The 15,506-nt window shown below is 47.6% G+C and overlaps 1 protein-coding gene, 1 non-coding gene and 1 pseudogene across 4 annotated transcripts in view; 2 read left to right on the top strand and 1 right to left on the bottom strand.

The window, feature by feature from the left end:
- Nucleotides 1–278: 278 nt before the first annotated feature.
- Nucleotides 279–1,458, bottom strand: LOC136145643 (chloride intracellular channel protein 1 pseudogene; annotated as a pseudogene).
- Nucleotides 1,459–5,509: 4,051 nt separating this feature from the next.
- TRNAR-CCU (transfer RNA arginine (anticodon CCU)) lies at nucleotides 5,510–5,582 on the top strand. Its single transcript has one exon. It is a non-coding gene; the product is annotated as a tRNA-Arg (tRNA).
- A 5,136-nt stretch (nucleotides 5,583–10,718) lies between these two features.
- RILPL1 (Rab interacting lysosomal protein like 1) overlaps nucleotides 10,719–15,506 on the top strand; it is a 43,526-nt gene continuing 38,738 nt past the window's right edge. Inside the window, exon 1 of one of the 3 annotated variants that reach the window (XM_065905077.1) lies at nucleotides 10,719–11,621. In XM_065905077.1, coding sequence (XP_065761149.1) covers nucleotides 11,313–11,621 — 309 coding nt within the window. In that variant the 5' untranslated portion in view covers nucleotides 10,719–11,312. The remainder of the gene's footprint in view (nucleotides 11,622–15,506) is intronic. The other 2 variants (XM_065905079.1, XM_065905078.1) reach the window with 2 other exon arrangements.

Here is a 15,506-nt window from a genome sequence, read left to right as displayed (position 1 = left end):
ATACCCTGAACTTACACAATGTTGTATGTTAAAGTGTTAGTCGCTCAGTCATGTCTGACTCTCTGTGACCCCATGGACTGTAGCCCACCAGGCTCCTCTGTCCATGGGATTCTCCAGGCAAGAATACTGGAGTGGGTTGCCATTTCCCTCTCCTGGAGATCTTTTCCACCCAGGGATCAAACCCAGGTCTCCTACATTAAAGGCAGATTCTTTACCGTCAAAGACACCAGGGAAGACCATTGTATGTTAACTATACCTCAAGTTTTTATTTATTTTTTTTTTTTTTTGTCATTCTATATTTTATTACTGAAATACATTGTCCAACCCACCCCACAACAAAAATCTCTCGCAGATCACCCATCCTTGCTTCTCATCGCCCCCAGCAAGCCCTGCACAGGTGCTCCAGGATTCTATGCCCACTGGCCATTTTAGAGTGTGTCCGTTGGGTAGCATGTGGAAACCACCCAGGGCCTTTGTGGAGAAAATGGAGGGGGGCCAGGGAGCCTTAGGAAGGGCCTTATTTGAGGGCCTTGGCCACTTGCTCATAGGCCAGCTCGATTTCCTCATCATCTGGACAGGTGGAAGCAAACTCTTCCCTAGCATAGGCATTGCGCAGGTATCGATGCACTCCACGAAACACATCCGGAATGGAGAATCCCCGGTACTTCTTACATACCACCTGTACTATGTGGAGCTTGGGCAACAGGTTGCAGTCAGCCAGAGTGAGCTCATTGCCATCCGGAAATTTCCTCTGAGAGATGCCCTCATCCTCAGCACTGGTCTCATCTACTTCATCTGGGAGGGGGGATGTCAGGTAATTGTCTAATACTTTCAGGGCTTTCAGGAGCCCCTTCTCCAGGTTGTCATTGAGTGCTGGGTTTGAATTCTTAATGTAGGCAGAGAATTTGGCAAATATGTCCAGCCCAGCTGTGTTGGATTCAGGGTTCAGAGCTGCCAGCTTGGGGTACCTGGGAGGGCACAGCACAGCCTCCAGAAATTCCTCAATCTTGTTGGTGTCTGTGTGCACTTCGGTGCCATACAGCAGGAAAGGGAGCTGCCCTCCTGGGCACAGCTTCTGTACCGTCTCAGTCCGCCTCTTGGTGTCAACAGTGGTGACATTGAAGGTGACTCCCTTGAGCCAAAGCACCATGAAGAGTCTCTGGGAGAAGGGGCAGTTTCCGATCTTGGCCCCATCACTGCCAGCCTTCACGAACAATTCGACCTGCGGTTGTTCTTCAGCCATGGTTGCGACGGGGACCAGGAAGCGGCCGTCGCTGGGGGAACTGGGAGGGGCCGGGCAGGGAAGGCGGTCTCACAGAAGAGATTCTCTCCCCCAGACCTAGGGCTGGCCCTTCAGCGCCACACGAGCCTGATCAGACCCGCTCACTCCAGACGCGGCCTCTCCAGCAGTCCAGCGTACTCCACACCCAGCGGCTCTAGCTCTACCCGCTCTCGGACTTGATCTCTACCTCAAGTTTTTTAAAAGGAGGCCAGAAAATGTACCATAGGCTAGGCTGGGCGATTTATAAGTGACAGAAATTTATTTTTCCCAGTTCTGGAGGCTGAAAGTCCAAGATCAAGGCACTGTCAGATTTGGTGTCTGGTGAGAACCCCCTTTCTGGTTCATAGACCTCTGTTCACATGGTGGGAGAGAGGAGGAATTTCTGGCATTTTTAAAATTTTTATTCATTTATTTTTAAACTTTAGCCAAGGTTAGCAACATGCAGAATCTTAATTTCTTGATCAGGGGTCAAATTCACGACCCCTGAAGTGGAAGGGTGGTGTCTCAACCACTGGACCACTAGGGAAGCCCCCTGGCATTTCTTTTATCAGAGCAGGAGTCCAGGGCACAAGGGCTCCATCCTCATGACCTCATCACCTCCCAGAGGCCCCTGCCCCGAACATCATCACATTGTGGGGTTAGGTTTCCAACATATGGATTTGAGGGGCACTGACTTTCAATCTTTCAGACAGTCTATGGCAACAGCACAGGGAGCTATTCTTTAGTGCCCCAAAGTTCCCTCTCAAGTCCTAGTGTGGTTTCTCAGGGGCTGCTGGCCTGATTTTCCAGGAAGCAACAACTTCTCCTTCTACATAATCACTGCTTCTCTCTGCTACGTGCCCAGGCAACTGGCCCAGGGACCCTCTGGCTTAGTTCTTCCTCCTGCAGCTAACTATGGGAGCTTCCAGCACCCACTCACCCTTCTCCCCACTCCAGATCTTCAATTCTTGTTGGTGGCATCAAGTCCCTCTTCTTTTACCCATGGCTGAAGCAAAACTCATCCCAGGAAAGCTAATATTTTGTCATTCACTCAAGCCCACAGTCTGTATTAATTTTTTTTTAATTTTTAATGAAAATGTTCTAATATTATAGGAGAGAAAATAGTATAATGGAGTTCCACATACCCATCACCCAGCTTCAACAATTATTAACAGAAAGGCGAGTGTTCATCTTCTTCACATTCCCAACCATCCCACTCTCCCAATGGGTAAAAAATCACAGACATTACATCATTTTATTCATGAATATATTAGCAAGCCCATAGTCTTTTTTTTTTTTTTTTTTAACCTTTTGGTCACATGGCATGAGAAATCTTAGTTCCCCGACTAGGGGTAGAACCCACATCCCCTGCATTGGAAGCACAGAGTCTTAACCACTGGACCACTGGGGAAGTCCCAGCCCATAATTTGAATAGCTGTTCCATGTTATTGGAAGAGAAGGTTGAGTGAGTGAGTACTGTGTGTAGAGTGTATGGAGAAAGAGACCCTCTAGTGGACTGACCTTTAATCACCTTTCCATTATTTCCCAACAATTCAGCTGTGACTCAAATTTGCATGCCCTCCTCAACAAGTCATATGTTTCCCACTCAGCACCTGAATTCGATTTCTGAATTTGGGCTGTCCATCCCTATGTGACTTTGATGAAAGCAGAGTTTTATTCCTTCTATGGAACTTTAAAAGGTTAAACTTAAGGAAAAAAAAAAAGGACCAAAAAAAAAAAGTTAAACTTAACTTCCCTTGATCATGGGCTATGATCCAAGCTCAGCCACTTGGATGCTCTCACCAAGGATGTGAGTTTGGACTAGATGAACCATGTACATAGAAGGACTAAAGGAACAGAAGGGTGGCTGGTGCTCAGACAGTGAGTTGCTTCGGTATGAGATGAAGATGGACTATAAAAGTTACATCAGCCTTGGGAAGGACTTTGGGCTTATAACTCGGCATTGATACCTGGTGTGATACAATGTATGTATTTATCAAGATTATTGAAGGCCAACTTCCCCTGTAGTCCAGTGGTTAAGACTCCATGCTTCCACTGCAGGGGGCACAGGTTTGATGCCTGGTCAGGAACATTCCACATGACATGTAGTGGAGGTAAAAAAAAAAAAAAAAGATTACCGACGGTTGAGTAGATTAGAAGAAAGAAGGGATGAAGCAGAAAACTCAGTTAGAAGCCTACTGTAGCTTTCCAGGAGGTGAAATAATATTAAGTGGGGCTAGGGTGGTAGGTGATTGCAGCCGTGAAATTAAAAGACACTTACTCTTTGGAAGGAAAGTTATGACCAACCTAGATAGCATATTAAAAAGCAGAGACATTACTTTGCCAACAAAGGTCCATCTAGTCAAGGCAATGGTTTTTCCAGTGGTCATGTATGGATGTGAGAGTTGGACTGTGAAGAAAGCTGAGTGCCAAAAAATTGATGCTTTTGAACTGTGGTGTTGGAGAAGACTCTTGAGAGTCCCTTGGACTGCAAGGAGATCCAACCAGTCCATCCTAAAGGAGATCAGTCCTGGGTGTTCATTGGAAGGACTGATGCTGAAGCTGAAACTCCAATACTTTGGCCATCTCATGTGAAGACTTGACTCATTGGAAAAGACCCTGATGCTGGGAGGGATTGGGGGCAGGAGGAGAAGGGAACAACAGAGGATGAGATGGCTGAATGGCATCACCGACTCAATGGACATGAGTTTGAGTAAACTCCGGGAGCTGGTGATGGACAGGGAGGCCTGGCGTGTTGCGATTCACGGGGTCGCAAAGAGTCGGACATGACTGAGTGACTGAACTGAACTGAACTGAAGGGTGGTAGGAGGGAGATGAGGAAGTAGAAGAATTTCTGAGATGTGCTGCAGGTGCAATTGATGGGATTTGGTTGCCCTAATTTCTAATTCCTCTAGTAGCTTCAAACACCATAGCAAGAGAACAGTGTTGATTCCATGGTGTCACTGTTCTGAAGGAAATGCTTCAGTGGTAACAGTAACAGCAAATAATAACAACAACAACAATATAAAGAGCAGTAGCTAACATTAATGTAGCTCTTACCACATGCCAGCCTCTGATCTAGACATTTCACATGTTTTAACTGTTTTTTGTTGTTGCCATGTGGGGTCTTAGTTCCCCAACCAGGGATCGAATTTGTGCCCATGACCACTCTCTAACCTCACATTTTCATTAACTGCCCCATAAAATCCTGTACCTATTAATAGTCACCCTCCATTCTCCTCTGCCTGAAGCCCCAGTCACCACTAACCTGCTTTCTGGGACTATAGATTTGTAAATTCTGAACATTTCATATAAAGGAATCATATACTCTGTGACCTCAGGTCTGACTTCTTTCACTTAGCATCATGTTTTTCAAAAATATGTATTTCTATTTGTTTATTGATTTGGCTGTGCTGGGTCTGAGTTGTGGCATGTAGGATCTTTGATCTTCACTGTGGCATTTAAGATCTAGTTCCCTGACCAGGGGTCGAACCCAGAACCCCTGCATTGGGAGAGCCTAGTCTTAGCCATTGGACCAACAAGGGAAGGCTCAGCATCACATTTTTAAAGTTTCTCTGTGTTGTAGCCAGTGTTGGTGCTTCATTTCTTTTTACAGCGGAATCATGTTTCATTACATGCATGGACCACATTTTGTTTATTCGTCAACAGTGGACTCTGCACTGTTTCCACCTTCTGTGTTGTTTTGCCTGTGGTTAAATGGTACTTTTCTTCAGATCACTTCACAGGAACAGAACTCCTTGTTTCTCTGAGATAAGCCAGGCTCCAGAAGCGGGTAGGTAGGAAAAGGGAAAAGGCCCTTATCCAACCAGGAAGCTCACAACTATTGAATGAGTACCTTTCGTGTGCCAAGTGGGGCAACCCTGCGACCACCAACCTGCTTTCTGTACATTTGCCTATTCCGGACATTCTGAATAAAGGAATCATATGATACGGAGGGAATAAGAGAAGACCACAGGCTATGTGTGTGATGCTCAGGGAACAAATGTGCTCTGTTTGAGTGTGAGTCAGCAGGCTGAGCCTAGATTGGATGGAGCAAGTTGGGGATTGGTGGGAGGGAGGTTGAAGAGAGGACCAGAAATTGAATCTGGATCCAAGTTCATATTTGATGCAGTAGGTTTGTTTGTTATATGACCTTTGGTGAGGCATTGAATCATTCTTTGTCTCAGTTTTTCATCTGTAAAAGAGGAATAATCAGTTTTTGTGGGGATTAAATGAGTTAAAGGGACTTCCCTGGTGGTCCAGTGGTTAAGACTCTGTACTCCTGATACAGGGGGTCTGGGTTCAAACCCTGGTCAGGGAACTAGATCCTAAATGCCACAACAGAGATCAAAGATCCTGCATATCATAACCAAAACCAAGCACAGCCAAATAAACAAATAGAAATATTTTTGAAAAACATGATGCTAAGTGAAAGAAGTCAGACCTGAGGTCACATAGTATATGATTCCTTTATATGAAATGTTCAGAATAGACAAATCTATAGATCCAGAAAGCAGGATTAGTGGTGACCAGGGGCTTTGGGCAGAGGGGAATGGAGGGTGACTATTAATTAATAGGTACAGGATTTTATGGGGCAGTTAATGAAAATGTGAGATTAGAGAGTGGTCATGGGCACAAATTTGATCCCTGGTTGGGGAACTAAGACCCCTACATGGCAAAAAAAAAAAAAAAACAAAGTCAAAACATTAATGAATTAAATTTAATGTTAAATTAATGAATTAAAGTTAATGAAATGTGAGACTAGAGGGTGGTCATGGGTCTTCTCAGGTGGCACTAGTGATAAAGAACCTGCCTGCCAATGCAGGAGATATAAGAGACACTGGTTCAATCCCTGGGTCAGGAAGAACCCCTGGAGGAGGGCATGGCAACCCACTCCAGTATTCTTGCCTGGAGAATCCCATGGACAGAGGAGCCTGGTGGGCTACAGTCCATAGGGTCACAAACAGTCAGACAGGACTGAACTGACTTAGCACACAAGCACAATGGTTGCACAACCTTGTGAGTATACTAAAAACTACTGAATTGCACACATTAAAAGGGTCAGTATCACTGCAGGTGATTTACATCTAAACAAAAAAGAATCTTTCCTAACAAAAGGAAATGCTAGAACATATCACCACCAAATAAACTGAATTGAAATCAGATCAGCCTCTCAAACCAATACCAGTCTGAAGACAACACAGGGAACAAACATATTAAAGGACTTTACAGGGGTAAAATTATCAAAATCTAGACTGAGAATCTCTATAAGGCAAACAATCCTGTTTCATCAACAAACTGATTTCAAGGGAAGAAGAAAAAGAAGAGATAGTGGAGGATTTAAAGAGACTAAGGAACATATCAATCAATTGCAATATGTGGATATTATTTGGATCTTGAGTTAAACAAACTTAAAAAATAAACACATGAAACAACACTTTGAACACTGGATGTTTAATATGAAGAAATTATTAATTTTTTCAAGTGTGATCATGATACTGTAGATTTATAATTTCATTATGTTTTAGAAATACATATTAAAGTATTTGTAGATGAGACAATATGGTGTCTGGAACTCTTTTTTGAAATTGAATTGTGTTAACACATCTAGTTCCTGTGACACACTAATTTGTTAATTCCCCTCCTCTTTCTCAACCCTCTCTTGTTCTATCTGAAATTAGTTTATTTTTGGTTTTACTTGTTTACCATCTGTTTCCCACAAAAGCAGTAGTCCTGTCTCTCAGATATTGTCATAGCCCACAGGTTTAGCAGTGAATGTGGCAATTTATTAAGAGCTAAATATTTATTGAATGAATGAATGTCAATATTGGTCTTATCGCATCAACTGCTCTAGTCCTGAGTTTCAGCTCCAGGTCTCCGCCTGTCGACCAGACATCTACATCCAATCCAGAAATCTCCTCCAGAATTCTTTTTTTTTTTTTTGGCCATGCCACGTGGCTTTTGGGATCTTAGTTCCCTGACTAGGGATCAAACCTGTATCCCCTGCAGCAGAAGCATGGGGTCCTAATTTTGGACAGCAGGGAATTTCTGCCTCTAGGTTTGTTTCATCTTCATCATCTTCATCTAGTTTTTCTATAGAACTTTGTGTGGCTGGCACATATGCTGATTTGTTCAATAATCACAATTACCCTTTGTGACTCCATTTTACAGAGTGGGAAGCTAAGGCCTGAAGGAGTCACATGACGTGCCCAAGGCCACACACCTTGTCAGTGACTGCACCAAGGTTAGAATGTAGAACAGTCTGGAAGCTTAACCATCAGAGAGCTTAACTGCCTCTCCCTACTTTTCTTAAGATTGTAAACATTCTCTGAAGAATTCAGGCTCATCATCTGGGGGGGTCACCTTGGACTCCTGCCTCCCCTTTCCCTTCCTAAAGTCATTTCCATCTTCTCCACTCTCCCATCCCTTTCCTGTCCCAGTCCTAAGGCTCAAGCTGCTGGCTGACACTGTGGCTCCTCTAGCCTAGTCCCCTCCCCGCAGATTCTCAGTACATCTTTGCTGCCTGCTTTGAGGAAGGCAAAGCTGCCCCAATCTGAGCATCCGTTACTTATCCCTTAGTTCACCGTGGGGGCACACCAGGTTCAGCCCTATCCCTCCTAGCTGTGGGACCCTAAGCAAGTTACCTAACCTCCTATGGCAAGTTGAATGGTGCTACCCCTCCTGACACCCCTCCTCTCAAAAAACAAGCTATGCTTCTGTCCTAATCTCCAGAACCTGTAAATGTGACCTTATTTTTAAAAGTGTTTGTAGAGATGTGATTAAGGATCTCAAGATGAGATCATTCTGGGTTGTGTGGGTAGGTCCTAAATCTAAGACAAGTGTTCCTTCTTTTTTTTTTTTTTGCTGCTCTGAGCAGCATGTGGCTGGGATCTTAGTTCCCCACTAGGGATCAAACTCTTGCCCTCTACAGTGGAAGTGCTGAGTCTTAACCAGTGGACCACCGGGGAAGTCCCGGAAGTGTTCCTGTAAGAGACACAGAGGACAGACATACAGAGGAGGCCGTGTGAAGACAAAGGCAGAGACTGGAGTGATGCTGCCACAAAGGCAGAGACTGGAGTGATGTTGCCACGCGCTATGGAAGCCAGCAGCTGGAAGCGGCAAGGATGGATCCTCCTCTAGAGCCATCAGAGATAGAACACCTTGACTTCAAATTTCCAGCTTCCAAAACTGTCAGAGAATGTTTCTATTGTTTGAAGTCAAGTTTGTGGCAATTTGTTACAGTAGCTACAGGAAGTTAATGTCCCTCCCTATTCCTCACTGTCCTTGATTTAGGGTGGAGATAATCATAGATCAGAGCTTCCCAGGTGGCTCAGATAGTAAAGAATCTGCCAGCTAATGCAGGAGACTTGAGTTCAATCCCTGGGTTGGGAAGATCCCCTGGAGAAGGGAATGGCAACCCACTCCAGTATTCTTACCTGGGAAATCCCATGGACAGAGAAGCCTGGCAGCTACAGTCCATGGACTCACAAAAAGTCAGACAAAACTTAGTGACTAAATGACAAACCATAGATCCACTTTATTGGGATGCTGTGCACAGATCTGATCCCGGCTTTAACACTTACCAGCTTGTCTGACCTCGGGCAAGTGATTTGAGTTCTCTGTATCTCAGTTTCCTCTGTTGTGGAGTAAAATAACACTTCTTAGGAAGTAGTAAGGCAGCAGTTCTCAAACTTTTCCCTCTCAGGGACTCTTCAGAACTGTTGAAGACCTTAAAGAGATCTTGTTAAACATGTTACATCTATTGATATCTACTGTAATTAGAAATTTAAGCTGTTTTTAAAAAACACTGATTAATTTAAAACAGACACATGACATGTTAGCATGAATTTTTTCAATAAAAATTAACTATGCTCCAAAACAAACAAGTGCTGAGGACAGTGACATTGTTCCGTGTTTTTGCAAATCTCTTTAAAATCTAGCTCATTATCAGAGAGCTGGCCCCTAAGATCTGCATCTGCACATTCAATCATGATACGTTGATTTGTATTACCTATAGGAAGAAAATGTAGCCTGTCATTGATGTATAGCTAGCAAAGGGACCTCAAAGAGACCCTTTGAGCGTTGAGGAACCCTGATGGTCACGAGGCCACACTTTAAGAACTACCAAGTTAGGAAATATTTATAAAGTACCTGGAATAATGCCTGACACATGGTAAACACTAGTTTTAAACTAAATATAAAGCAAATGCTCAATACATTTTAAACTTTAAACATTTTTAGAGTTTCCCTGGTGGCTCAGTGGTAAAGAATCCGTCTGCCAATGCAGGATACAAAGGTTCAATCCCTGATCCGGGAAGATCCGACATACTGCGGAGCAATGAAGCCCGTGTGCCACAACTACTGAGCCTGTGCTCTGGAGCCAGGAGGCTGCAACCATCGAGCCCATGTACCACAACTACCGAAGCCTGTGCACCCTCAAGCCTGTGCTCCACAACAAGAGAAGCACTGCAAAGAGAAGCCTGCGCACTGCAACTAGAGAAAAGCCCATGCAACAACAAGCACCCGGCACAGCCAAAAATAAATACATAAAAATTATATATATATATATATATTTGCATAAACTTTAAGCATTTTTAGTTTTAAATAATGTGTGTCAAGTTGGGGTGCACTTTATAGCTACAATGGCGTTCAGGGTTTTTTCTGACTTCAAGGAGCTCTGAAACGGGAAGTAAGTGTAACCTTGGTCAAAACTCACTGTGCTAAGAGCAGTTTTATGGGAGTAAGAGGTGGGATGCGGGGATGCAGAGGGGCGGGTGTGAAGGATGGGGTTGTGGCTTCCGGGAAGGCTCACCTGGGCGAGGAAGGGTGGTCTGATGGACTAGATTTAGCCAGGTCAAAAGGACAGGGGGCTTGTGACAAGAAAGCTAAAATTCAACCCCTGTTCTCACCGCCTCTGTGAAGTGGTGTAGGTGTCACAGGAGCCGCTAACGGATGTGGCTGGCCGGCAAGCGGAGCAGCCAGGAGGACCAGAGGACCCCTCGATCTTTCTGTCCCTCTCCTGGGCGCCTCTCCTGAAGCTCAGGGCCCGGCGCCGCCAGGTCAGCCCGGTGACCCGGTCAGCGGGGAGGTGAGCCGCGGGGTCCTCGACTCTTTCCCGGGATGGGCCGCATCCCCGAGTCCACATCCTGAGCCCTCCATTTCTCTCCAACGCAGAGTGCCCCCCCCCCCCCGGCGCTGTGAGTGGTCCCAAGAGATCTGCGACCCGCAGCCCCACCGCCTCCGCACCCCACCACCCCCCAGCTTCTCCTCTGGGCTAATCTCGACCCCTACGCGGCGGGATTGGGAGAGGAGGAGCTAGGACCGCGCCGGAGGCGGGGGTGGTGCCTCCGGACGCGTTGGGGGCGCCGGCTGGAGGCGGGGAAGGAAGGTCCCGCGGGTGGAGCGGCGGGGGCGGGGCGGGGGGCTGCAGAGTCGGAGGGTGGGGGTGCGGTGCCCGCCGGGACCCCAGGGCGCCCTCGGGCGGCGGCAGCCGGGCGCGCCCCTCTCCAGGCCGGGATCGGGGCGGGGCGCGCGGCATCCCCGCGGGGGGAGCTGGTCAGCCGGCGTCGCCGCCGCCAAAGTTTCCCGAAGGAGCCGCGGCCGCCCTTCCTTCTGAGGCCACGGGCGTGGGAGCGAGCCCTCGGGCGAGGACTGCTTGCGAGAGGGCAGCGGAACCCCGTCTCCAGCCAGACCCCGCGCCTCCATTGCGCCCAACTCGGATTCCCAACTTGGGAGGCGCCGCGGGCCTGCGCACGCGCGCGCCTTCCTCGCCGCCGCCGCCTCCTCCTCCTCCCCTCACTGGGGAGCAGGCTCCGGGCCGAGCCGGGCGCCGAGACCCGCACCCTGATCGCTAACCCCCGGCTCCGGTCCGCCGCCTCCGCCCATGCCGACGCCCGTCGCCTGCCAGCTGCGCCCTCGCCCGAGGGCCAGCTAAGCGCGGGCCGGCGGCGGCGGCGAAAGGTGGGCCCGGCCCCGGCGCTGCCCTCGACAGCGGCAAGTTTGGGAGTTGCACTAGTTTGCGGGGTGGGGGAAGAGGCTGGGCGGGGGGGCCATGGAGGAGGACCGGGGGTCGGCGCTGGCAGCCGAGTCGGCGCTGGAGAAGAACGTGGCGGAGCTGACGGTCATGGACGTGTACGACATCGCGTCGCTCGTGGGCCACGAGTTCGAGCGGGTCATCGACCAGCACGGCTGCGAGGCCATCGCGCGCCTCATGCCCAAGGTCGTGCGTGTCCTGGAGATCCTGGAGGTGCTCGTCAGCCGCCACCACGTTGCTCCCGAACTGGACGAGCTGCGCCTCGAGCTGGACCGACTGCGACTGGAAAGGATGGACCGCATCGAGAAGGAGCGCAAGCACCAGAAGGTGGGCGGTAGCCTCAGTCAGCCCATCCGGGCAATGGGGCCGCTGGGACCTAGGGGACCCTTCAGCACTGGGGTTCTGTAGGTGCACACGTATGTGTATACAGGGAATAGAGGAGAGAAGATCCTACTGGATGGGGGAAGGAGCGAGGCCCCTGGCCCTCTGTTACCCAGCCTGGGCACCTGGCATGTACCACCCACAGAGATTAAGGGTAGTTGGTTGGAGTCAGGCCTGAGTTCCAACCCCACCTTTACCATTTAATAGCAGTGTGACCTTGAGTAAGTTATTTCGCCTCTCTGTGCTTCATTTCCTCACATATCAAATGGCGATAGGAATAAGACCCGCCTTATAAGAATTAAATGCAATGTATCTAAAGTGCTTAGATAATATTATTCTTTTCCAGAAATGAAATAAGCGCCCCTACCTTTCATGCTACCCAGAAGGTAGCATGTCACACCCAGAAGGTGTGACACAGGACTCCTTCTTCATCCTACTCCAGACCTTTTCAGAGCCAAGGGGATGGGACCTCCAGCCACTGAGTTCATTGACCCTCAGTCTCTGGGCTCTTGATTGCCAATGACCCTCCAGAGTTCCTTTATTAACCTGGGTTGGTTTCCCCACCTTGACTTTACTCTGTGAGGTAGGGATAATTCCCTTCATTTTACAGATGAAGAAACTGAGGATCCGCGTGGAGGGATTTGTCCCAAGTTAGTGCTGAGACTCCCAGCCTCCGTGGAGGTAATTCTAGTGTTTCTTCCCCACCCTCTTTGAATCGGAGGAAGATGATTTGGGGCACCTTTAAGGCTAAGCCTCTGCTTGCGACCAAGAATCCTGAGCCCATGAATCAGGGACTCCTCACAGTCCACATGAGGTGGCTGGGGAAAAGGAAGTGGGAGACGTGTGGTTTCCTGTCCCAACCTCAGCCCAGGGAAGCTCCTGTCAGACCCTTGAGACTGAGAATCAGAGGAAACGCTTCTCCTTGTCTGAGCAGACTCTGACTCGCTGTGTGCCCTCAGGAAAATACCGTTGGCCTCTCTGAAACTCTCAGGCCAGCCATCAACCTACTGTGTACTTTGAGGTCTATGTCTTTTCAAGGAAGAGAGCCTGGGCTATGTTTGCAGTCTTAACCTTAAGGGCAGATCCCTGGGTGATTCAAAGCACTCAGGTTTTGGAGGTTTGATTGTGTTTATCATCAGACACCGTAGGTAGGAAATTCAAGCTCCCAAGCCTTAGACAGTGTTTCCAAGATCTCACAGGGAGCTTGAAAATGTCCCCTGCCCTGTAATTAAAGTCAAGAGTCCCAGGAGCAGGGCCTTTGGAGTTAGATAGCCTGGTTTAAAGCGCTGTCACTCATGGGCTGTGTGAACCTGGGCAAATCACCTTGCCTCTCTGTGCCTCAGCTTCTGGGCTATACAGTAGGGAAATATTAATAATAGGGAATATTAATAATAGGCTATACAATAGGGAAATATAATATTAATAGTACCCGTCTCATAGGGTTACAGTGCTCAGGACAAAACCTGGCCCATTTTGAGGGCTTTGCCAAGTGTTGACTTTTGTTTTTGGGTCAGGAGGGGCTTTCACTGAGTTCTCTTAGGCTGATGTTGGAATTGTTCCCCCCACCTAGGTACCCAGACTCCTACCCCTTCCATCTCTCCCAAAAGGTCGAGGAAGGAAGGCACCTTGAGCTGCTCGCGTACAAACTGCTTCTTACTGACAATGACTAAGGGCCTTAGCCCAAGTCACACAAGCCCTGGCACCTGTGTCCCCATCCTTGGCATTTTAAGTTCTGCTGCAGCTGGGCTGGGAGACACCCTTGGGAGCCATCGGAGGCCACTAGGCCTGGAGTCAGGTGGAATTCCCAGCCAGCTGCACTTGTCACTTCTGGAGTGCTACTGGCCAAGAAGTAAACACCAGTGTGTTCAGATCCAGGGCTCGTTTGTAAACACTGAGGATGATCTTTTATAATTCAGAGGACAAAGTCCTTTTTTTTTCCATCCCAGTTCCAGTCCCCTTTACTTCATATTCTTGAAATCAAAAGAGACTCCTCTTATTCCCTCCTCCACCCCACCCCCACCCCCTCATAAGCCTCAAAGGATCTTTCAAGGTGTTATTTCCACAAAAATCTTCTTAGCATGTCCTTGATCTTATCTGTCTGTCTGTTCATTCCTGCCTCCCACCTTTTCTCCCTCCCTCCCTTCTTTCCTTTCTTCCTTCTCTCTCTTTTAACTGGCTCCAGGGACTTCCCGGGCGATCCAGTGGTTAAGACTCCAAGCTCCCAATGCAGGGTACGCCAGTTTGAATCCTGCTTGGGGAACTAAGATCCTGCATCCTGCATGGCGCAGTCATAAAACCAAAAAAAAAAAGCAAATATGGCTCCAGTAAAGCCTGCACACTCTCTTCTATTCCTCCTCCCAAAAGACCCCCAGCCTCAGTCTGTTCATCACTCAGGCCTAGGCCGCAGTCTTATCAGGCACTACCTGGTTGCTCAGTGTGCAACCCTGTTGACTGACCACAGCTTGCACAGTGCCTTCCCAGGTGGCGTGGGTGATGCAAAGGAAAGGAAAACCAGGTCCTCATCTCAGGCAGCGAGTGCATAACAGGGAAGACGGGAAAAACACAGAGACTTTAGAAAGCAGTGGCAGATGCATATCATGTAAATAGCGTACGTTATTAATTTACTCATTCAACAGATATATTTATTGAGTACCTACAAAATGCCAGGCACTCTTCTGGGTCACAGCAGTGACCACAAGAGATGAGGTCTTTGTCTTCAAGGGCTTGACTTTCTAGTGCAGTGCTGTCCCATAGAAATAAATGTGGTGTGTCACATCGATACAAAGACATAGGGAAGGTTAACATTTTTTTTTTTAACCTCACCTGTGGCTTGCGGATTCTTAACTCCCTGACCAGGGATTGAATCTGGGCCCAGAACAATGAAAACACCTAGTCCTAACCACTGGACACCCAGGAAATTCCTCAGATGAAGTTAATTTTAATAACATACCAAACCCAGGCTTTCCAAAATGTTATTTCAACATGTAGTCAATGTAAAGGTACTTTTTACTGAGATGTGATTAACAGATAACACTGTTTCAGGTGTACAGCATTATGCTTTGATATATGTGTATGTTGTAAAATGATTATCACCTAAGATCAATTAACATCCATCACCACACAGTTACCAAAATATTATTAATAAGGTATTCTGCATTCTTTTTTTCCTACTATGTCTTTGATATTCGGTGAGTGTTTAGCCCTCACTGCATGTTTCAGTTGAGATCAGCTGCATTCCAAGTGCTCAGTAGACACATGACTAATGGCTACTCTGATGGAATGATATGATTCTAGCATGAGGAGATAGGTTTTGTTTTTTTTTTACAGTTTAAAAAATTTCAGCTTATCATAAGTGCCATGAAGAAGATAAAAAAGGGGAAATATAAAAGAGACTGGTCAAAAAAAAAAAAAGAGACTGGTCAGCACTGGGGTCTCACAGATGGAGCAGTCAGGAATGCTTTCCCTGAGAAGGTGCCATCTGAGCTGAGATCCAAATGAAGGGTAGGTAACAGCCATAGCGAGATCCAGGGGTGGGGCATTCTAGGCAGGAAGTACAGCAAGTGCAAAGGCCCTGAGGTGGGAGGTTGGTGTGTGCATGGAATACAAAGAAGGCTGGTATGGCAAGAACAGAGCAAGTGAGGAAGAGGTCAGGGAAATGTTGTTTGGTGGCTAAGCTGTGTCCAATTCTTTGCAACCCCATGGACTGCAGCAGCCAGGCTCCTCTGTCCTTGGGATTTCCCAGGCAAGAGTACTGGAGTGGGTTGCCATTTCCTTCCCCAGGGGATCTTCCCGACCCAGGGATTGAACCCGCATCTCTTGAACCTCCTGCAT

Source organism: Muntiacus reevesi, chromosome 13, assembly GCF_963930625.1.
Source record: "Muntiacus reevesi chromosome 13, mMunRee1.1, whole genome shotgun sequence".
NCBI lineage: Eukaryota > Metazoa > Chordata > Mammalia > Artiodactyla > Cervidae > Muntiacus > Muntiacus reevesi.
This window is presented reverse-complemented; position numbering and strand designations above follow the sequence as displayed.